The 21830-nt window shown below is 43.6% G+C and overlaps 3 protein-coding genes across 4 annotated transcripts; 2 read left to right on the top strand and 1 right to left on the bottom strand.

The window, feature by feature from the left end:
* Nucleotides 1–554: 554 nt before the first annotated feature.
* hax1 (HCLS1 associated protein X-1) lies at nucleotides 555–3915 on the top strand (the record flags this gene model as incomplete). The annotated part of the gene is given in 7 exon segments (XM_014023454.1): nucleotides 555–695; nucleotides 917–1161; nucleotides 1302–1510; nucleotides 1592–1652; nucleotides 1737–1870; nucleotides 3472–3589; nucleotides 3692–3915. Coding segments are annotated over 7 exon segments (906 nt in total). The 3' UTR covers nucleotides 3766–3915.
* Nucleotides 3916–4126: 211 nt separating this feature from the next.
* Nucleotides 4127–8908, top strand: aqp10b (aquaporin 10b). The gene is made up of 6 exons (XM_014023455.1): nucleotides 4127–4735; nucleotides 5111–5237; nucleotides 5333–5470; nucleotides 5622–5740; nucleotides 5909–6126; nucleotides 7632–8908. The coding sequence occupies exons 1-6, from the start codon at nucleotides 4649–4651 to the stop codon at nucleotides 7825–7827; spliced, it is 885 nt and encodes a 294-aa protein (XP_013878909.1). The 5' UTR covers nucleotides 4127–4648; the 3' UTR covers nucleotides 7828–8908.
* Nucleotides 8097–19297, bottom strand: znf687b (zinc finger protein 687b). 2 transcript variants are annotated; one of them, XM_014023450.1, is given in 10 exon segments: nucleotides 8097–9829; nucleotides 10265–10349; nucleotides 10610–10710; nucleotides 10794–11132; nucleotides 11994–12156; nucleotides 12239–12415; nucleotides 14395–14579; nucleotides 14659–14951; nucleotides 16195–18525; nucleotides 19163–19297. In XM_014023450.1, coding segments are annotated over 9 exon segments (4260 nt in total). In that variant the 5' UTR covers nucleotides 18512–18525; nucleotides 19163–19297; the 3' UTR covers nucleotides 8097–9229.
* Nucleotides 19298–21830: the final 2533 nt, after the last annotated feature.

Here is a 21830-nt window from a genome sequence, read left to right as displayed (position 1 = left end):
TGATTAATCTGTGTATGGTTCGTTCTTTGTTTTTTTTTTTTTTTTTTTTTTTTAGCAACACACATTTACAGGTGGGGTGGGGGTAAAATAATTTGTGGAAACACTATGAGTTTTATTGGTTCAATTACGGCTTCGAGTCTGTTTCAGTTTAGGCTTTTATTTTGAAAGCATCTTGCCAGCGTCGCAAGAGTGATTACCGTAATACACAGTATTTGTGTGCACAACAAAGCTGAGTGCTGGCGCCGCGGCTTGGAGGCTATTTTTAACCGCAATCCCAGCCTGGTCCGGACTCAAACCCGCAACCTCAGGATCACAAGACTTTAGCATCTTATAATTTATTAATTATTATCCAGCACGTCATAAATATGACATCTTATATTTATGACTTCGTTTTTTATTTAGACTTGTAAAATAAAAACCTTGACTTGTCAGGCGCGTTAAAAAAAAAAAAAAAAACGTTAAAGTTCCTCTGCGCAACATTTTTCTGTTTTACGGTGGCGTCAGGTAACGACAACTCACGACACACCGAACMCTTTACGACTCAGTTGACATTTGTTGTTTTGTTGCGTCACGCCAGCAGCTGTGAAACTTTCATGTGATGGTTTAGTTTTCGGGCAAAGCTGCGATTAAATGAGTGTGTTTGATTTGTTCCGCGGCTTCTTCGGGGTCCCGGGAGGTCATTATGGAGGCCGAAGGTGAGTTTGTCGAATCAGAAGTGTTAAGTTAGGTAATGGAGTAGCTTCAAACAAGGACGAGATTAGTTTTTTTTTATCTGCCAGGAAAACCGCAGGGGGTCCCTCAGCTAGCACGGCTGTTGTTTTTATTTAAACTCGACTGTAATAAGATTGACTTTGTCAGGGTCTATTAAAGTAACGTTAACCCGTTAGGAACTGAAAAGCAGAAAACTATCTTTTAGGGACCCCTTCTTCGACGCCATGACGCGCGATGAGGACGATGAGGATGAGGATGGTTTCTTTTACGACGGCTTCAGAGGAGACCAGCAGCATCCCTTTGACGATTCGTTGAGGTTCGGTTTCAGCTTTGGACCGAACGGGATGAGGTTCCGGGAGCCCGCAATGTTTGGTGACGTGCTCAGGGAGATGGAAGAGATGTTCTCCCAGCTGGGCCGCTGGGAGGGGGACACAGATCCTGCTCATTTTGGTATGATGACGTAACAGTTTGGTGACTTTAATGTGAATTGTTCTGTCTTAATTTAACCCATCAGGTTACAGTGTCTTCTTCCAGGTTAAATAAAAGTTAAATTCAACTTAAAGATGTTAAGTTCTGTCCATCTTATTTAGGTGCTCCCAGAATCATGCTGCCGTTACCACCTCAGGGCAGATCTGAGAGAGGTGGGAGCAGCGGGAACCCTCTGAGGGACTTCATGCTCAAATCGCCTGATGGTGACCCTCGAGAACCGCACAGCGAGACTCCCGGGAACATCCAGCCTTCGTACGAGTCACCAGAGTTCCCTCCATCACCTTTTCATGGCTGGAGACCTTTCTCTAAGGTTCGAGGTTTCTTTAATATATTATTATTCTCACCAGGACTTTGCTTCTGTTATAACTATCATTTTCATTTCCTCCAACAGTTTAATGATATTTGGCGACAGGAACAGAAAACTCCAGATGAGGAGCCCAAAGAAGACAGAGGTGGGTCACATTTTTGTTTCTTTTATATATATGTATATATTTTTCTTTTAAAACAGTTTTTTTGTTTAATCTGTTCTCCTTTAGATCTGGACTCTGCTGTATCATCCGGAGGCCTGGATCAGATTCTGTCTCCACCTGCAGGCCAGGCGCCAAGTCAGCCCAGAACCAGATCCTTCTTCCAGTCGGTCACAGTCACAAAGGTGGTGAAGCCCGATGGGGTGAGTTGTTCTTTAATGCTCCTTAGCTGTGAAGTTTTTATCATTTCAGAGACGATTTAAATATTTATGAAATATGTGACTCATCGCATTGAAACGAAGATTATCTCAAAGTGCTCATGGTGCAGACCAAATATTAATGTATTATCGTGATTAAACAAATAAATCAACCAAACTGGAAAATGCTCAAGATATCAGTTTAAAAAAAAAAGGTAGCTTAAAAAGTCAAGAATCTGAAAATGTTCTTAGGTTATTTTGACCAAATTTGACTTGGTTTGATGTGATGGGTCACGTTTCATGTGTGTAATATTACACTTCCAAAATATGAGAAATAATACTCAACAGGGGCCGTTTCCTGTGGAATCATTTTTGTACCTTTCTATAAATAAAAGCACAGGCATGACGGGAAAAACATTTATACAAAATATAAAAAATCCAACTAAATATAATTTGTTCCTGAGTTATTTTTGACTCTAATCAGAAGCTAAAACATTGGAGATGAGTTCTTGATCACCAGGGTTTTCCCTAGGATCTTTTTTAACTGTGGTGGTGGCCTCTCATGGGGGAGTAACAGGACACAACAGGTTACAAACCTGACAACTGCTGACAAAATCTGGTTGTCCGCAAAACATTTTGGTTTAAAAAAAATCTAAATTAAAATGTAATTTAATAAGTATATTGTTCTGTGTATAAATTTTACATTCATTCATACATACAAAGGAAGAAACTCAGCTTAGCCTGTTAGCCTTCATGCTAGCGCCGATGCTATATTGCCTTATATGTATTAGCTCGGTGCTAGCGCGACAAACAAGCTAAACTGAGGTCCTCCATCCATATTTTCAGTTGCAGACTGAGTCATTTTTGCATTCCCCTCTCTGTCATGTGGATGGAGGACCTCAGTGATGAGAGGAGAACGTGTAGCGCTGAGCTAATACATACATATGATGATAGCATCGGGGCTAACGCTAAAGCTAACAGGCTAATCTGAGGTTCTTCTTTCATGAAGCAGCTCTGTTGTCCTCCATCCATATTTTCAGTTGCAGACTGAGTCATTTCTACCTTCTCTCTGTCGTCAACGCTCTCTGGTTTCATTTAAAAGAGTCGATCATCAGATATTGTCCAAGATTAACCTTCAGGGTGGATATAGCTCGCTAGCAGCCTCGCACCGAGGACCTATCCACGTCATCATTTACCCAGAATGCTTTGCGTGTAAATAAAGTGGCCCCGTCCGTGTAATATATTTTAAACTTGTAGTTTAAAAATCATAAAAACTGAACATCCTACTGTGTTTTTACAGTCTTTATTTTACAGTTAAAATATATGTTTATCTAATAAAGTCTAATGTTTCAACTAATCATGGATATCTTTAACAGGGTCTTTTTTTCTCCGGTTCATTTTTACAATGACGAACACCTGCGGCGGAAATCTTTAATCTAGATCTTAATCTAAACAATGGTTGTGTCGACCCCTATTTTACGTTGATTTTGTTGATCTGCGATCAAATACACGTAGGGGAAACACTGATCACGTTAAAGGTTTTAAATAAATAGCTTTAAAAAATCAAACTGTGTGAAAATGCATTTCCTTCTCTCTGTGTGTGTCAGACTGTGGAGGAGCGGCGGACGGTCAGAGACGGACAGGGAAATGAAAAGACCACGGTGACCCGGTCAGGAGGTGCGGGAACGTTAGAGGGACCGGACCACACTGGACCTGAGCATCCAGGTCAGTTCAGCTTCTTCAGAASSGTTCAGCATCATCAGCTGTGTTTCAGTAGAAAATAAAATTCCTCCAGTTTTTAATATCTTCACTCTGTTTTTGTTCCAGGTGGTCCTCATCGCTTCTCAGACCTGCGGGACGACCACTCTTTATTCTCCAAGTTCTTCAGAGGATTTAAATAACATGTAGATCAAAACACAGATTCAGGACTTGTCGGTTTTAGGTTTCGTTCCCCTACAGCTGTCTCCCTTTGGCTCTGTTTGATTATTTGTCGACGGACTGTTAAATGAACCTTGATTTGCCAAAATAAATGTAAATCTGTTGACGAAGCAGAAAATTTATTAGATTCTTACAAAGCAAGACTCCAGGTAAAATGTTTTATTTTTGTATCCTCCCACAGAGCGTGGCTGGAACTGAGGGGAGGAATTGAATAAAGATTTAATATATTTACACAGCTGTTTGACTGCATTTGAGTCAGACTGGTAGGGGAAAAAAAGAGGTGATTCAAATGAGATGAACCTTAAAGCAGCATTTCTCTACTGAATCATTAGTTCGCTTAATGAACAATTAATATCTTACCTGCTGTAGATACGTCACTGAGTGACTCCAGTTTAGAGAAATTAGGTTTAATTCTGACTGAATTGAGGAGCTAAGCTGAGCAGAACCCAGGACCATTAGCTCAAAATTAAACTTTTCAAACGGAGGTTGTTTGGAGAGTTTTCTGCAACAGGTAAGATGTTAATTGTTCAAAACCTCTCAACTCTAAATGATCTGAACTGTTGCTTTAAGAGTCAGAGAAGGAAAAAAATGGTTCAGGTTGAACGCCCATCAATCAAAGTTAAGTCCGATCAGCTGGAGCTGGTCTCAGACCTGGATCCGGCTGCAGTGGTTTCTCCTGTCTCCTCTGTAGGAGTGAAACTRCTCAGCCTCGTAATAAACTGTGTGATGTAACAATAAGTCCAGCCTGAAGGGTCGAACTCTGCTCAGAGAGGCTGAAGGTGCAGAGCTGCGCAGCTCYGACGGACCTGATCTCTCACCTGGACCTGAACCACGCGCAGCTGGAGGATGGAGCGGCTGCTGAGAAGGTGTCGGATCAAAAACAGGCTGGTCAGGGAGTGCATGGCTGAATGTCTCGGAGTCTACGTCCTGATTGTAAGTATCTGACGAGCTGTCACAGCATTTAATATTAAACCGCTRCCTCTTCTGCTATTAAAAGAAAAGTTAGTGGACTTTGGCCTGATTAAAAGCAGACCGTGGGTAAAAGAGGGGCAGTAACAGCGTGTTGGACAGTTGTTTTATCCTTAATGACCGTCTCCCCTGTCGGCGCGATGAACATTTACAGAGCAGACCATAAAGCAGGTTAATCAGAAATGAAGTCTTTAGGGTCTTCGCTTGCTTGTTTTCTTTCTCGGATTAATAAGAAAGCAGCACATTTATGAAGAAAAACAGTTTTCTGGACATCGTTATAGTTTATAATGATTTTTAATTTTTACACTCTTGAAACCTTTCCTCATCTTATAATTGCAGCTGTTCGGATGCGGCTCTGCAGCCCAGGTGACCACGTCTGGTGAAAAAAATGGCCAGTACCTTTCCATCAACTTGGGTTTCGCTTTAGGGGTGACGTTTGGGGTCTTTGTGTCCCGTGGAGTCTCGGGTAAGACACAAATGTAATTTTTTTTGTTTAAATCCTGTGGCTATAAATAACAAAACCTTTTAATCYTCTCCATTATTTACTTATTGTTCTCCAAGGTGCGCACCTGAACCCCGCGGTCACTCTGAGCCTGTGTGTTCTGGGCAGATGTTCGTGGACCCGACTACCGTTCTACACCTTCTTCCAAGTTCTCGGAGCCCTTCTGGCTGCAGCCACAGTGGGTCTGCAGTACTACGGTGAGCCTCCCTGCAGTCACGACCAAATGTACCAGCATGAGAAGCTGAACAAACCGTGTTCACGTCRCGACTGCTGCTGTTGGGTTGAGCTCGTTCTTGTGTTTTTTTGGGAAAAGTTGCCCGTTGGGTCTCTGTGTGTAAATGTTTGCAGATGCCATCCAGATGTTTGGCGGGGGTCAGCTGACAGTGACGGGTCCCACCGCCACAGCGGGTATTTTCTCAACCTACCCAGCCGATCACCTCAGCCTGTGGGGGGGGATTGTTGATCAGGTCAGTTACACACCCCTTTTTTTTTAAATTAATTTGATTTATTGCAACACAAGCCAAGAATCAGACAAATCATTTAACTCTTCTGCTGCCCTTGGCTCAAAATCGAGGCCTTACAATATTGCAACTTTATGAAACTAGTTTTTTACGTAAAATATTTAAAATTCGTAGACAGTCGGCACTGCCGCCCTGCTGCTGTGCATCCTGGCTATCGGGGACCAGAGGAACACCTCCATCCCTGATTATCTGCAGCCGCTCCTGGCTGGAGCGTCCGTTCTGGTGATCGGCATCTCCATGGGTTCGAACTGCGGCTACCCTCTGAACCCGGCCAGGGATTTTGGACCTCGACTCTTCACCTACATCGCCGGCTGGGGAGAAGAGGTTTTCACGTGAGTAGTTCGMCCTGCAGCTCATTTGTCTGATTGTCCCGCGCTCATGTTTTTGCACATTTTGTGAGTGCTTATGTCTGTTAGCAGTGGGCACAGCTAACAAGAGTTAGCTTCACTAACCTCTGATCCATTAAWCAAGAGTCTTAGTTKCYCTAACGCTAAACCGCTAAGCAGATTAAAAATTAGGGGAAGCTAACTGCTAAGTTGACTGTCACTCAGCTTAACMTCTTCATCTCRTTCCAGTTAAAGTTTTCTATTGGTTTAATTTGAAGGTGGGCGGTATCATTTGTGGCAAATCGGCCAATCCAAAGCAGAGTTTTAGCTCTGCCTAACTTGTGATACTTCCAGTTTATCAGTGTTGTATAAAGTACCACAAATWGATACTTGAGTGCAAGTATCTTACCAAAAAATTACTTTGGTAAAAGTTAAAGTCTCCTTTAGGAATATTACTTGAGTAAAAGTCTTAGAGTATCTGATAAGTTTTGTACTCAAGGATTAAAAGTAAAAGTATTGATTTAAAATGAGCAGTTAGATTTTCTGTAATATTTATTAGAAGGTGACCTCCCCAAAAAATGCAGAAATGACTATATTGTATTAAAATAAGTAATTTTTGTTAAATTTAGGGTGCACTCGTCCAGATGTTTCAGTTTATATACATATATCAAGGCTGCTCAAACCTTTTCCCAAAAATAAAAATCTATCCAAGAGCTGCGGCCAAATGCAATAATATAATTCATGAAATACAAATACTTCTTAAGTACAGTCCTTTTATTTTAATGATTATGTCCTGCTGGAGTGTGACATGATTTGTTTGTGTACAAACTAATAAGGTATCAGAATTTTATATATTTATATTTCTCATTCAACCACAATTAAATTCACTCTATGTAAGAGGCACAATTTATATGGATAGTATTTATTTATTATAATAACAAGCTGGAATGAAAACAAGCAAAAAGGAAATAAAAGTAACGACTTTCTTCTTCTTGCCTTTTTTAAAACTGTAAGGAGTAGAAATTCAGATAATTGTGTGAAAATATAAGTAAAAAAGTAGGCTAAAAATAATTACTCAAGTACAGATACCCAAAAATTCTACTTAAGTACAGTAAAGAAGTATTTGTACTTAGTTACTTTACAACTCTGCAGTTTATTCCTTTCGGAATAAAAGCATTTCTTTAACCAATTTTTTTATAAATAGTTTGAAAATTAGCAATAAAAACTAATCCACTAAATAAGAATCTAGTTCCGCTATTAGCAAATTACCGCTTTAACAAAATTATGCCCACGACTGTCTGTCAGTAAAATATCTCATACTCACTGGATAMATTTTAATGAAACTTTTAKGYAATAATTTTTCTGTGCCTCTACAACTCATTAACKTTTGAGGTCAGCTCAAGTCAAGATGGCCGCCACCACTATGGCTGTAACTCAGTRAGTTTAGCAGACTTTGAACTAAAATGTGACGTGGTAGTAGCTGAGAGTGAATAGGTTTTCTGTGCAAACAGGGCCGGAGGAGGCTGGTGGTGGGTGCCGATCGTTGCCCCCTGCATCGGAGCGGTGCTGGGGGTTCTCATCTACGAACTCCTGGTTGAAGTCCACCATCCTCTTTCCTCGGAGAGCCGGACTTCGGGTCAGGAATCACGCGAGGAGAAAGGAGTTGAACTGGAGGGAGTGGAACCAGAAGGTGGAAAACCCGTTTAACTGACCAGAGGAGGAAACTTCCAGCCGTTGCACTTTAAAACATGAACATATTGTACGCTAAACAATCATTGTCAAATCTACTGGAATATATTTCTACAGAAGACGCCCTCCTGTGTTCTTTGGCAGCGTTATCGCTCATTATCTCTATTTGATTGTAAACTTTATATTTATATAGTTTCAGACAGTTCAGCATAACTTTAAAGATTAGATTAGAAACTGAAAACTGAGCTTCAAAAGGCCCTCCGAATGACAAACTACAGCACCTTCAGTATCTTTTCCACATTTATTTCCAAACAGCACAGAAGTGTATGGCATTTCAGCAAGCAGACCACAACCATGGAAAAGAAAATGACGTGAAACTTCCACTACTGAGCTATATAAATATGATATGACATATAAAAAGATACAAACAGAAGATTTTTTTTGTTTTGTTTTCCACTCGTAGGCCCTCCATCGTGACTGAAGGCCTGAACGTATAAAAGAAAAGTGAGTACAGCAAGCACTGATCCTGTAGTTACAAAAGAACCGTCTGAAAGAGATAAACATTTTTGTTTTTCATACACATTAAGACAACACAACCCCCTTGTCCTCCTCATCTGTAATTATGTGTAGATAACTCTTAGGGGGGGTGATTATTTTTTACAATTCTTTTTAACCATGAACCAGTTTTAGGAAGAAAAAAGGGAACGGTACAGGTACAAATACTACACATATTCACATTATCATAGCAAGTTACTAAAACTGGAACGCTTTCTTAGTGTAATTTTGTGTATTTACATTTCAAAACTCGTTTACTACTTGACAGGAAGCCCCGCTCTTTCCTCTAGCTTAATGTCACAAATTATCCGCACGACACAAACTCAGAGTTTCTCATTTCATGTCTCTGCTGCACTAACACCATACCAACAGCAACAATGTGATTTTTTATATTTATATATAAATAAATACCATTGCAACATTAAAATCAGTGTCAATTTTTTTTCCCTCCCCGAACACTCCCTTTCATGCTTCGCGTGTCTTCGATTTTCTTATCAGCTTTCAGAGGCGTTAAAGCTGCTCCAAACAAAACAAAAAAAAAAAAGGATGGACTTTGAGGCAAGCAGCGATTATTACATGTCATGGAGGAGTGTAGTGTGAGGCCTGTGTTTTACAAACAGGCATGTGGCTACAGTCAGTGCAGACTGAGGATGGTAAATGTGTTGAACACAGTATGGCTGATGGAAATGTTTTTATGTTTTTTGTTTTTTTACTTGGAAGTGTTTCTGATCAAACATGCAGTAACAATGGCACTGAAGAGGTGCCACAGGGACTAAAATGCTTCTTGTTGCTTAAAAAATGCTCTTCAACATTCATGTCCTCCAGCCCCGCCCCCGTCAGTCTCAGGCGACTGGACCCCGCCCCTCTACTGGGGCTTGTCCGTCTTGTGTGCGGTGAGGAAGGCCATGCCGTGGGTCCTGAAGTGCGTGTTGAGGTCCGTCGCCTTGTCGAAACGCCGCCCGCACACCCTGCAGCTCAGGTTCCCGTCTCCGTCCTCGCCCTGCGCCTGGGGGGAGGTGGCGAGGGAGGCGTCCGGAGAGCCCGGGGCGCAGGGGCCGCCGCGCTCTGCGTCGCCCTGCGCGTCCCGCACCCGGTGCGTGATGAAGCGGTGCCTGCCGAGGGAGCCGGCCGAGGCGAAGCAGACGCCGCACTGCAGGCACTGGAAGGAGGCGGTGTCGCCGCGGTGCTGCGGGATGTGCTGCTGGAACTCCGCCCCGTCCTCTGTGGAGAAACCGCAGGGGACGCAGCGGAACACGTTGTCCTCCTCCTCCAACTCGCCGGGTGCCGACGACGTGGACGCCACGGAGGCCCTGGTTCTCTTCGCGGGGCCGCTGCCGTCTTCCGTGGGGTTCTCCTCTTCATCAGCTGCCCTGCCTACAGGYGGGCCAACTTCACCGTCTTGCTCTGAGGAGCTGCCGGGTCCGTCTCCTCCTGTAGCTGCACGCTTCCTGGTCAGAGGGGGACCCTGAGGGAAAACAAACTGAGGCTGAGCAGCTGCACTTCAAATACTGAGTCCTTGTACTGTTTAACAACAACAACAAAAAAATTACATTTTCTGTAAAAAAAAAAAAAAGAATAACTAATTAACTTTTAAAGCTGAAAGAGTCAAATATTTAGCTAAAAAATTAAATAGCTACAGACAAAAATAATGTGAAATACAACAGATTTACAAAAATCATCATAGCATGCATCTTTCGCATGAGCCAACCCTACTTATATGCAATTTGGTAAAATGCTGAATCCGTTTTCACGCAATAAAACTAAAATCACCACTGTTTACTAAAATATCTGACCTTTCAAGTAAAATTACTGTGTTTTTAAATAAAAAAAACTGCTGGGTTGAATGACCTCACATCAGGATGATAAATTATGATCAAGAAAAAGCACTTTAGAGACTCACTTGCCCATCTGTTCTGTGATGAAGCCGGATGTGTTTGTCCAACAAGAACCGACTGCCAAACGTACGTTTGCCTTCTGTGCAAAACCTGAAACAACAGGGAGACGTGTTTAAAGATATTATACTGACACTGAGAAGATTAGCCTGTAAAAACACTTCATATTAATCCTGATCTTTGTTTCTTGCAGTGCTATGATTTAAAAAACAATATAAACTCCAGTAGTGCCCTCTAGTGGTCAAAAAGTGTATCACAATCAAGTTTAAACAATAGTTTTTTTAACAGCTGAACTTTGAGGGGGAATAATTTAAAATAACATTTAAGCTGAACAATGAAAGGTGCTGACTCACTGGCAGTGGAAGACTCTCTTGTTGCCCTCATGAATGACACGTTCGTGACGTCGCAGGCTGGACGACGTGCTGAAGGTGCCTCCACAGATACGACAGGGGAACTTTGGAGCAAAGAAGAAACATTTAAATGAAACAAAATTTGAGATAATTAAATCTGAGTGTAACCAGCGGGAAAATGCTGCACCTTGCCGTGCTCCATCTGTACGTGACTCTGGTACTCCTCGTTGTCGGTGAAGGTGGTCTGACACTGAGCGCAGGTCCACTCAGTCGGAGCGCTTGAATGACTGCCACCCCCGGCGGCAGAGTTACCTCCCGGGGCTTCYTAGTCCTCGTCCCCTCCGTCGTCTTCGTCGTTTTCCTCCTCTTCCTGTTCCCGCCCCCAGTCCTCACCGTCAGAGGTGTCGGGCTTTCCAGAGGATTTGGACTTGGAGCCAGAGGGAGTGGACGAGTTGGTCGGAGCCGAGGCGGGGTTTGAAGCGTCGGGCTGAGACTCCTGTTTGGCTGAGATGCTTCTGTGAGCGGTCTGAGACAAGAACATATTTACTGACGAACAGTTTGGTTTTGGAAAAAATATTTTGCAACTTTTATCTACCTTGTGACTTCTTTTACTAACATTTTGCTACATTTAACTTTTAGCRYCTTTTCACTTCTTTGAATTTACTGTTTTTATCTTTAACAACTCAACTTCAGCAAACTCAGCATTTACACTTTAAAGTGTCTGTGACATCTTTTTTTTTTTTTGTAATAAACCTGAACGCAGTTTTGGAAAGATAACATTGATAACATACTTCAAAAATAATTTCACACTGCTGAGCTGAACAGTTTTTGAGATATTTACATGTGAAGTAACAGGAAGTGATGTCAAAGGGGAATGTCTGCATGTTAACAGAGCATTGCTAAAATAACACAGACAGAAGAACCTGATGTTTCTTTAGATTACCTGAGTCATTATCAGTAAAAATATTGATTCAATAAACAAACGGAGTTTTCTTTCTTTAAGAGTTTCCCTTTGATGTCACTTCCTGTTTCCCTTCAGCTGAGCCAAGTTCAAAAGAAATTATGCTAGTTATGTGACAAAATGAGTAAAATCTTATGTGTTTTTTTTCCTTTTTGTATTAGATGGGTCACAAACACTTTGTTATAAGACAGATATATTTTCTGCAGTAAGAATGTCCTTGTACAGAACTTAGGACAAGGTCACAGGTGAGGAACCTTGCTAAGGCCGATCCAAGTTTCTCTGTCTGCCTTTTCTGACACCACATTCATTGTAGGAGGCAATGAATGGGCAACACATAAAGGCAAAAAGTCAACTGTGCATTTATGCTGCATTAATTAAAATACTTAAAGCCTGTGACACGTGAAATATTATGATCCAAAAACACACCTTAATATGCTCCATCATGGAACCCTTCTGGGCGTAGAGTTTAGTGCAGTCAGGACACTTGAACACGTGCACTTTTTGCTTGGCTAAATGCGTGTCAAAGTGCATGTACAGCAAGGGTTTCTGGGTAAAGACCGTATCACACATCACGCACTTGTAGATCATCCTAAAAAAMAAACAAAAGCAGATAATTGTTTATCAAACCTGCTCTAAAGATCTTCTCAACGCGTGCAGAAAAGTTCTCGTACTTGGCCTGTCCTCCGGTTAGTGTCGGGTGCTGGGTGCTGATGTGGCTCTGGGCGCTGGGGGAAGACTTGAAGGCCATGGGGCAGCTGGGACACTTGTGGAAGATCTCGCAGTGAGCCGTCTGAATGTGGGACTTGATGGAGTTCAACCCTCCGAACACGACCTGGCAGCTCGAGCACCTTGAAGCAACACGGGACATAAAAAAATATATATATTTTTGTGTGTGTGTGTGTGTGCGTGTGTGTTGTTTAACCCTCCTGTTATGTTGTGGGTCAAATTGACCCGTTTTAAAGTTTAAAATTTTTTTAAAAATCGTTTAAAGTATTTTTTCGGCATGAAACTTTTTCTATTTGTCTTAATATGTATAATTTACATATAAAATGAAAATGGTTCATTTTACATTTTTGCAGCAGCTGTGAGACATATTTCACCTCAAACACACACACGTTGGCAGATATTGGGACAATGTGGTACAAGTGGGTTGAACAACTTCCGCTGCTTTAGGCCCTAATGTCACAGTGGATGAAGGTTTGTGGTAGTCAGAGGTTGCTGCTCAGTTTATTTTCAGTATAAATCTTCATGACTCATTTGTCTTGGTTTTTAATTAGCGGGCCAATTTGACCCAGAACAGACTAGGTGTCTCAAGTTCAATTAAAAACATCACTACTCAAAAATAATAATAATAATAATTCAAAATCAATTTAATGAATAATCATTGGGCCTCATGCAAGAACCGTTCGTACGCACAGATTTGTTCTTAAGTTGTGCGTACGAGTGATTTAGGAGAATTTGTGGCATTCACCAATGTTTTCGTATTTTAAGATTTTTTTCAGATACGAACAAAATTCACGAGTGGTCCAGACCTGTCGTYTATTTTACGAGCAGTCAGTCTGCTGTTATCCAGACAGGTTTTCTTCATTAATAACTTAAATTTCGTTAGTTTGAAGATATTTTGAGTTGAAAATAAATCACTCCACAATTATGTTGACAATAGGCTATTCTGCTTGAATTAGAGTTATAATTTTAAATGTAATAATTTAGACTAACAATATAAATTGTCCGTTCATCCGTTTTCCGCCGCTTATCCAGGATCGGGTCGCGGGGGCAGCAGCAGAGAGACCCCGCTCTCCCCAGCGACAACTTCCAGCTCGTCCTGGGGGACTCCGAGACGTTCCCAGGCCAGAGGGGATACATAATCCCTCCAGCGAGTCCTGGATTTTCTCCAAAGTGCCAGACTTATTTTHAAAACATTTTAAAATGCTTATTTCAGAACRGTAACTGAGACCACTTGAGACCGCGCTGGGGGGGCGCAACACGTTGCGCAACAGTGTGTCTTCTGAATAAATGAAAATGATTTAACACAGTTGTTTATACTTTTAGCAGCTCTTTTTTATTCCACAGCTGACCTGATAAAAATGACAGATTTTCTTTTCTGGATCTCTGACAGACGGACTTCAATCTCTGAACTCGTAAAGTTCTCCTTTTTAATTATTGCTGTCATTTTTCATGAATGGACACTTGCATCTGAGGCAGGAAACACAGCCTTATATGGTGTTTTTGGGGTGGTAATTATGCTAATCTCCTCTCGCGTGCACGAGCAGCTGGATACGAACAGGTGGAATTCATTTACACCCTTTTCCTGAAGATAGAAGAGTTTGTTGAATCTGACGTGACATGTTCGTACGAACCCTTTGTACGTACAAAAGTAAGAGAAATTTAGGATAAGAATACGAACATGTTCCTGCATGAGGCCCATTGTTTTTTGTGTGTATGGTTTTTTATTGGACATATAAAAATGTAACATGCTTTTTTTCTTTTTTAGGAAAACGAGTGAAAATTCCTCACTGATTTGATCCTTTATCTGAAATAAAAAAAAAAAACATCAATTCACAAATATTGATTAAAATTGTCAGTAACGGAGTTAWTAATCAGATTTTGGGGAATTTTTTTGGTTTCTGATACCATAGCATGATTAAAGATTCCCCGGGTCAAACTGACCCAGGAACATTATTGCTGTTCCTCAGAAATGAACATAACAGGTTAAAAGCCTCCTATAAAACAAACGGTAAAGATAGTAATTTTTATTTTTATCACTCTAATGRATAAAACTGAAGACATTTGCTGGCGCAGTAATGTGAGTTTTGAAAAGTCTTCTTACCTGTAGCCAATGCGCCTGGCGAAATGCAGACAGGCCTCCTCCAGGTGAGTCTGGAAGCTCGCCTGTCGCGCGATTCCGCCACATTCAGGACACACGTGTGGAGCTTTGTGTTTGTGGATCCTCTGGTGGGCGGACACGGCACACGAGTTGGGGAGCATCATGGGAGGCGAGCACTGAGTACACGTCTGCAAGACAAAATAATAATAAGAGATTCGAGCCCACCCTCAGTATTTCCACACGTGGGGRTATTCCTCCGAAGCTCACCGAGTTAGGAGCTCCTCTGATCTGCTGGAAATGAGTGACCAGCTCAGTTTTGCCAGAGAACTGCGTTTGGCACTCTGGACATTTAAAGTTGTTGTACTGCAGCCCCTCGGCCTTTTTGCAGGGCAGAGGCATGAGCGCCTGGGGGCCCTGAGGCACGCGGCGGACGGTTCGAGGCTGGGCTGCCGCGGGACACGACGCGTCCTTCATGGGGCTGGAGTTGGCCACGGCGGCGGGACCCCCAGGTGTGGTGGAAGGAGAGGAGACTGGAGGAGAGGACGAAGAGGTGAGCAGGCCTGTTCAGCCGAAAGGCGGAGAACAGAGACAAACACGTGTCACAAATCAATATGATTCAACAGAAAATAAATCAGTAATAACTGAGGGAATAATTATTTTTGATATATTTATAAAAACAGCCAAAGTGACTGAAAGTAGGTCAACATTAGTGACATCTGAGAAAAAAGTGTTTTAGGATGGAGGAGTCTGAGGATTCTGTATTAGTAAATATTTACACTCAGACCGATATGTTGGGCAAAATTGGCAAATAAAAGTGTTGTTTACATTAAGTGCGTYCCTGCATTTCATATCTGAAAAGCGACAAACTTTTTCAAATTGCACTGATATGGTTCAGGGTAACCTATTTCATAGACAAGGGCTTTTTAATTAAAATTGCTCCGGGAGCCACAGTTAATGCAGGCCAACAGCTCGGGGGCCGAATATCCAGCAAMTAAAGTTGTTATGAAAATAAACCAATTATTACAAAGATATGTTACCTTTGAATTAGTTTATTTTGCTGRATTTAATCATGAATATAACATACAGAACCCTATAAAAGTAGTGATAATTAAACAATATCAAAAACAAAAAGAACACATTATGCCTCATTTTTAACACAAATATTATTTTGACATCTCTGACTTGCTAAATTTTTAAACCAATTTTATTTTCACTTTCATAGTTTTATCTTCAACTGTTTGTAGTTTTAACTGTCTTGAGTGTTTATAGAAATGGTTTTACCAGCTTCTAGRRAAGATRCTGATGTTTCTGTWGATARCAAACARGTCTATGTTTAACTAAAAGAACTCATAYTAATTAAAGTAGCAAACCGGGGGTTTGGGCTTYAGAGATGAATGAACCAATTGGCYGGCCAAACTTTGGTCACTCGTGGGCCTAATGTGGCCTGCAGGCCGCCAGTTGAATAGCCCTGTAATAGACTATATTGTACTTTTTTATGCGGGTCACAGGTCAACTGGTAAAACGCCCTTTGAACTGTCCAAATTCAARAAGCACAAAAATCTAATTTATGACAGATTTTAATGAAAAACTCATCTATGATCTTAAAAAAAAGTTTAACACGAATCACTTGAGAGCATCTGTATAACGGAGAGAATTTGATCAATTCCAAACGCAACCTCAGCATTTTCCCAGTGAGCATGGCCCGCTTCGTGCATTTGTAACCAATTTTAACTACAAAATGGTTTAATTTCATAGTTTTGAAATTAGTAGTAACAATACAACACAAGCTGCTTCTCAACTCACCCCCGATTGGCGTTATATCTTGCTGCCCGATCATCTGCTCCACAGTGACCGGCCTCATGACCAGATGTGAGCACTGCATGACCAGCCCGCGCTCCTTGTGCTCCCTGGCGTGCAGCAGCAGGCTGCACTTGTTGAAGAAGGCCAGCCTCTTAGCACAGTGGTTGCAGGTCACCTCGATGCGAAGCGACCGGCGGTCGTAGTGTCGCGCCAGGCTGCGCTCCAGGGCGAAGGCGTCGCCGCACTCGAGGCAGCGGTACCCTGTGGCGGGGAGCGGCAGGCCCCACTCGGGGGGCGGGGGAGCTGAGAGGTCAGGCTTGTAGCTCGGCAAAAGGTTCTTGCTGTTCAGGATCTTGTTGAACGCCTCCACCAGGCTCGACTGGCTCCGGGAGATGACGGCGCCCGTGCTGTTGACGATCGAGGCGGGTTTGTTGGACTGGAGGGTGCCGCTGCCTCCGTTTGCYGATTTGTTGGCGGCCGTGCGGACGTTTATCCCGCTAGCAGCTACTGAGAACTTGGGGGAGGAGGCCACCGCCGGCGTTGCAGGCAGAGCAGCAGATTTAGTGATGCTGACAGCAGCGGCGGAAACCTTCACCTTCTCCGACGAAGCCATTTTGTTCTGGACCTTTGTGGCGGCAGCGAGCATGACACTGCTGGCTGCCAGCGTCGACACAGGCAGCGCATTGAGAGCACTTACTTTCTGTGACGCAGGCATGTGACCAGGAGAGGCCTCMGATTTTTGGGTTTTGTTTGCTAGCGCCTTTTGTTCCCCACTTTGAGCTTTCGGGTCCGAGCCTTTCCCTCCTTTTGGCGCCACTCTCGTCACAGTTCTGGTGATTCCACCCGTGGAGGTTTTAATTGTTTTTATTCTGACTTTAAGTGGGCGGGACGGAGCTCCAGAAGGAACCGGTGCAGCGTTGCCTTTGCCTCCTTCCTCGGTGGATAAGGGTTTTGACTTGCCATCATCCACCTCCATGTTTTCCTCATTTGTTTCTGTATTTTCTCCCTTGTCAGCTTTGCCATCAACCACCCTATCGATCCCGTTCCCGACCTCCATCTCCTCCTCCTCATCTTTAGGCTCCCGCAGCTCAGAAGGAGGGGGTGTGGAGGCCACGGCGGGGCTGGAGCATCTCTTAGCGGTGACCTGGGCGGTTGAGTTTGGCACCTCTGGTTCAGGACTTTCCGGTGAATCTCTCTCTTCGATCACATGTTCAGGGTTCCTCTCCTCCACCTGTGGAATCTCCGTGGAGCCAGACTGAGGGGTTGATGAAGTCAGAGATGATTCTGAAGGCGTGTCGCCAGGTTTAGGCTGAGACGGGGCCGAGGAGGTGGACTGGGCTGAGACGGAATCGGACCTGTAACGTCGGTTCAGCTGAGTGCAGGCTGGGGAGTCTGGGATCTCTTGGATCAACAGCGGACTCCCCAGATCAGCATCAGAATCCTCCTCCTCTGCCTGGTGGTGCTGTGATCCAGCAGCGCTGCTTTTGGGAGCTCCGTTAAAAGGCTGAGAGGAGTGCAGCGGGTGTGATGAGGGTGCAGAAGGTGGAGCTGGAAGCAAGGGCTTGGAAGGTGGAAAAAAAGGCAAAGACAGTCCTACAGGCCCAGCAGCAGCAGCCAGAGGGGGCGACCCGGCAGATAGAGAGGAGCACGTAGGTAATGATGCTTTGACCCCATCTGCCCTTTCTTGACCCGTATCCTGCTGCTGTTGGTGCTGCTGCTGCAGAAGCTGCATCTTTCTGGCCCGACCCACTGGATCTCCAGAGCCCTGCGCCACAAGCGGCTTAAGTCTGTTGAAAATGTTGGCACCCTGCTTGTGAGACTTGGCTGTGCTGGCACCAGCGGCTTCCGCAGACACTTTAGGGGTGTTCATGGACCAAGGCGCACCGTTGGACTGAACCTGGCTGAGGGGGAGCGGCGTGGAGACACCAGATGCTCCAAAACCGTTGTGATTGAGCGCCTCAGAATCCGCCATCCCAGGAGCGCACGCTCCAAGCCGAGGACCCACATCTGCCCCTGTGATCACATCGATAGGATGCTGGTCCGTGTCTCCCTCTCCTCCGTCCACCGTCTCGTGGCGAACTTTGTTTTTCACGATCACACTCACGATGGAGGTGTCCGCCTGGGGGTCCAAGGGGCTTGGCGGTCTCAGAGARGACCCAACACCCACCACGTTTTCCGGCTTCCCCAGAGGTGCACCTGCAGCTCCGTGGGGTCCTTCTGCTTCATCTGGGGCAGACTGGATGGCCTCTTTGGCATCTATGTCAGGAATATCAAATGCTGCTAACAGGTCATCAAAATCTGGGGTCTTCATGTCCCCCATAACGGGATCGACTCCTGTTAAAACATAAATTTTCACACTTGTGATTTTGACAATAAACTTGAGACATGAGTGTGTTCAAAAACAGCTAAATGCAGATAAAAGTGGCAAACGATATATCATACATGGACATATATTAATCACAAAAGCTCTGACAGGACATCACGGAAGCTGGCTGGTAGGTCTTAAAGATCCTGCACTAGCATTTACTTAGCCCGCTAGTCTGCTAGCAGCGGCGTTTCTGCAGCCAAACCCATATTTTTAGTGACAGGCTCCGAATATTTAACCATGAACGAATAACGTTGCTTCAGTTATGCTTTCAGTACATGTTAGTTTCAATAACAAGGGGCCTCATAAACCACCGCTGCAGCCGAGACAGCGTTTAGTATCGAAGGGGCTCCGTTATCTAGCTAACAGTATATTCCTTTCCGTCAGAGGCTGCTGGCCGCTGAGCTCCAGCCAACACGGAGAGGGGTCATTCAGCTAACGAGCTAACGAATGTTAATTCGTCTTTAAAACCAAAAGGAGCTTTTAGGTGTGGGTTTTACAGCAGCCACGACCCGCTGACCGTAAGGTCGACGGTATCACAGATAGGAGTGCCTGGGGCGGGGATTTCTCTTTAATTCTTTGGGTATTTTTTTTTTMATTGTTTACCTGGATATGCGATTCCCGACTATCCTTAGCTCGTTTTCAGCTGAAAATGCGGCGCTTCCGGTCACGTGGTCCGCGACGACCAATCAAATTGCAGCAACGCTGTTGAAACAATGTATGGAAGATGCCGCAGACACGAATGTTTATTTCTATCACCTTAAATATATAATACATATAAACGCATTCAAAATAAGTTTTTATTATGCTAACGGTTTCCTCCATGTTTTAGTTTGGCAACAACTGGTCTGAGAACAGAAATAAGGCCAAAGACAACACATTTTCATGTGGCTTTTATTGTAAAACACACAAAAACATGACAGGAATGTGACTAGTCTAAAACCTGTCATCCCAAAATCCTCTACTTAATGTGTAAATTTATAATTAGACCTGGTTGATAAAATGTAAATTTAAAAGGATACAAGGCAATTTGATAACATTGTAAGAATTTGTATTTCTGGGCGATTCAAATTGTCAAAATTGCAGACTAAATTGTCATTTAATATGCTTTTATTATGTCGGTGCCTTAGTGTATCTCGACGAGGATGGTAATAAATGTCAGAGTGCCATCATGCAGGGTAGTGCGTCAGTAACCTCATATTTAAAAAAAAATCCCTGCATAAATCTGCAATAGTTCATTTTTTTTCTTCTCATTTCTTCTTCTCTTCATCCTTTTTGCTGTCTGGCTTGTTTCCTGTCTGGGATGCCAGGGAGCCCATGGCGTTGCGGATGGCCTCGTTGTTGGGATCTACACCAGGCAGGTTCTCCAAAACGCTCTGAAGGAAATCTGGGTCTTGCATCACATCGTAGTCGTCCTCCTCCTTTWTAATAACAAGAAGAAATCAGTTAGGCTAAATTAGATCTTGTTATAAATATATGATCTCAGGAGTACTGCATGTAAAGATCACAAATTTGCTCATCCTTTAAAGTCAGTTTTTTTCCCATGGCAATGGTAATGGTAATGGTAATTGGGGATGGGTACAACCCAGGAGAGCAGGGGCCTAATAAGTGGGCCCATTGCTCTCCCCAAAAGATACTGGGCTTTAATCAAACCTTTTTGTCCCTCGGATGAAGGACACCAGGTTAGAAACCCTCAGTGTTCTAAGCTTCTCGGGATCCACAAAGGGGTCTCCAAGAATTCTTTCCCTTAGACTACTCAGAGCCAAGCATTGGCCTAAGTAGTGCAAAGAGGTCTCTGATTCAATGCCGCAGGCATCACACAGACCATTGTCTTGGAGTCCCATCACCATTTTATGGCGGTTGAGCAGATTGTGCCCAGTTAGGACTCCAACCAGTGTACTTAAAGTATTCCTTGTCAAGGCAAGAAGGGATTTTCCAAATCCATGATTTGGGCTGTTTATCAGTTCCCGTGCCTGTCTACAATCCGTCAGCTCCCTCCATCGGATTGAGTGTTGAAGTCTGATCCATGCCTGTAGGGCAGTCCTGCAGATTGTTGTTGAAATGCCCATAGCAGGCTCTGGTCCTTTAAAGTGGGCCTGACTGCCAGCTCTTGCAAGGTAGTCAGCTCTCTCATTACCATAAATGCCAGTATGTCCTGGTACCCATTTAACAGTAACACTATTATCTCTCCCCAGTTGGTTGACTGCTTCGGCACACACCCAAGTCAGTAGTGACGTGAACTGCGGCCCTTGGAGAGCTTTAATAGCAGCTTGGCTATCTGTCAGGATGAATATTTCCTTCTGCATACACTGAAGTTCATTGAGAGATGCCGCACACTGGTGGATTGCATATATCTCAGCTTGAGATACCTTTACAAAACCGCCTACTCTCTCTTGCTATGGTTGTGCAGAATCAGCACCCCTGCACCTGCTGACCCCTTTATAAAAGGGATCCATCTGTAAAGCAGTAGAAATAATTTGGAGACAGGTCCACCATAGAGAAATTACTCCAGGCTGACCTATCTTCAATCTCTGTCTTAAAACTTGGTTCAAAATTGTGTTTTTTGACCATTCTGTCTCCAGGGCCTGCAGTTACTGGAACAGCAGTAACTGCCCAGTCCCAGATTCTGGTATGCTATGAGTCAGGTAGGCTTTTCCACCTGCCAGACTGATGTAACCTCACCGCGATGGATGCAGCCTCCCCTAGGATGTGTAGATCCAGTGGAGTCAGGTCCAGTAGGACTTCAAGGGCTGTTGTGGGTGTAGTTCTAATTGCACCTGTGATGCTCAGGCAGGCCACACGGTGCACATGGGTGAGCATCACTCTTGTCACCCCAACCTGAATCCGAACCCACCACACTAAAGCTGCATAGCATAGCATGGGGCGGACTATTGTCGTATAGATCCATCTGATAACCTTTGGGGTAGCACCCCAATGACTASCGGCAATTCTARGACACTGATGTAGGCACARTACTGCCTTCTTACACTTTTCATTTATGTGTCTTTTCCAGTTAAGCTTCCTGTCCAGATAGACACCCAAGAACTTAACTGATTCTGACAAGGAGAGTATTACCCCCTCCAATTTTGGAGCTGAGTACCCCTTCCTTGACTTCTTTTGAGTAAAAAGAACCAATTCTGTCTTGTTTGGATTGACAAATAGTTCCTGCTCCCGGCACTATCTGGATACAGTGTTTAGTCCCCCCTGCATTAGGTTACATACAGTACCCAGACAGAAGCCTTCTATAAGTATGACCAATTCATCTGCATATTCT

The sequence above is a fragment of the Austrofundulus limnaeus genome, unplaced genomic scaffold, assembly GCF_001266775.1.
Source record: "Austrofundulus limnaeus strain Quisiro unplaced genomic scaffold, Austrofundulus_limnaeus-1.0 Scaffold370, whole genome shotgun sequence".
NCBI lineage: Eukaryota > Metazoa > Chordata > Actinopteri > Cyprinodontiformes > Rivulidae > Austrofundulus > Austrofundulus limnaeus.
Note: the sequence above shows the minus strand (reverse complement) of the source record. Positions and strands in the feature narration are given on the sequence as shown.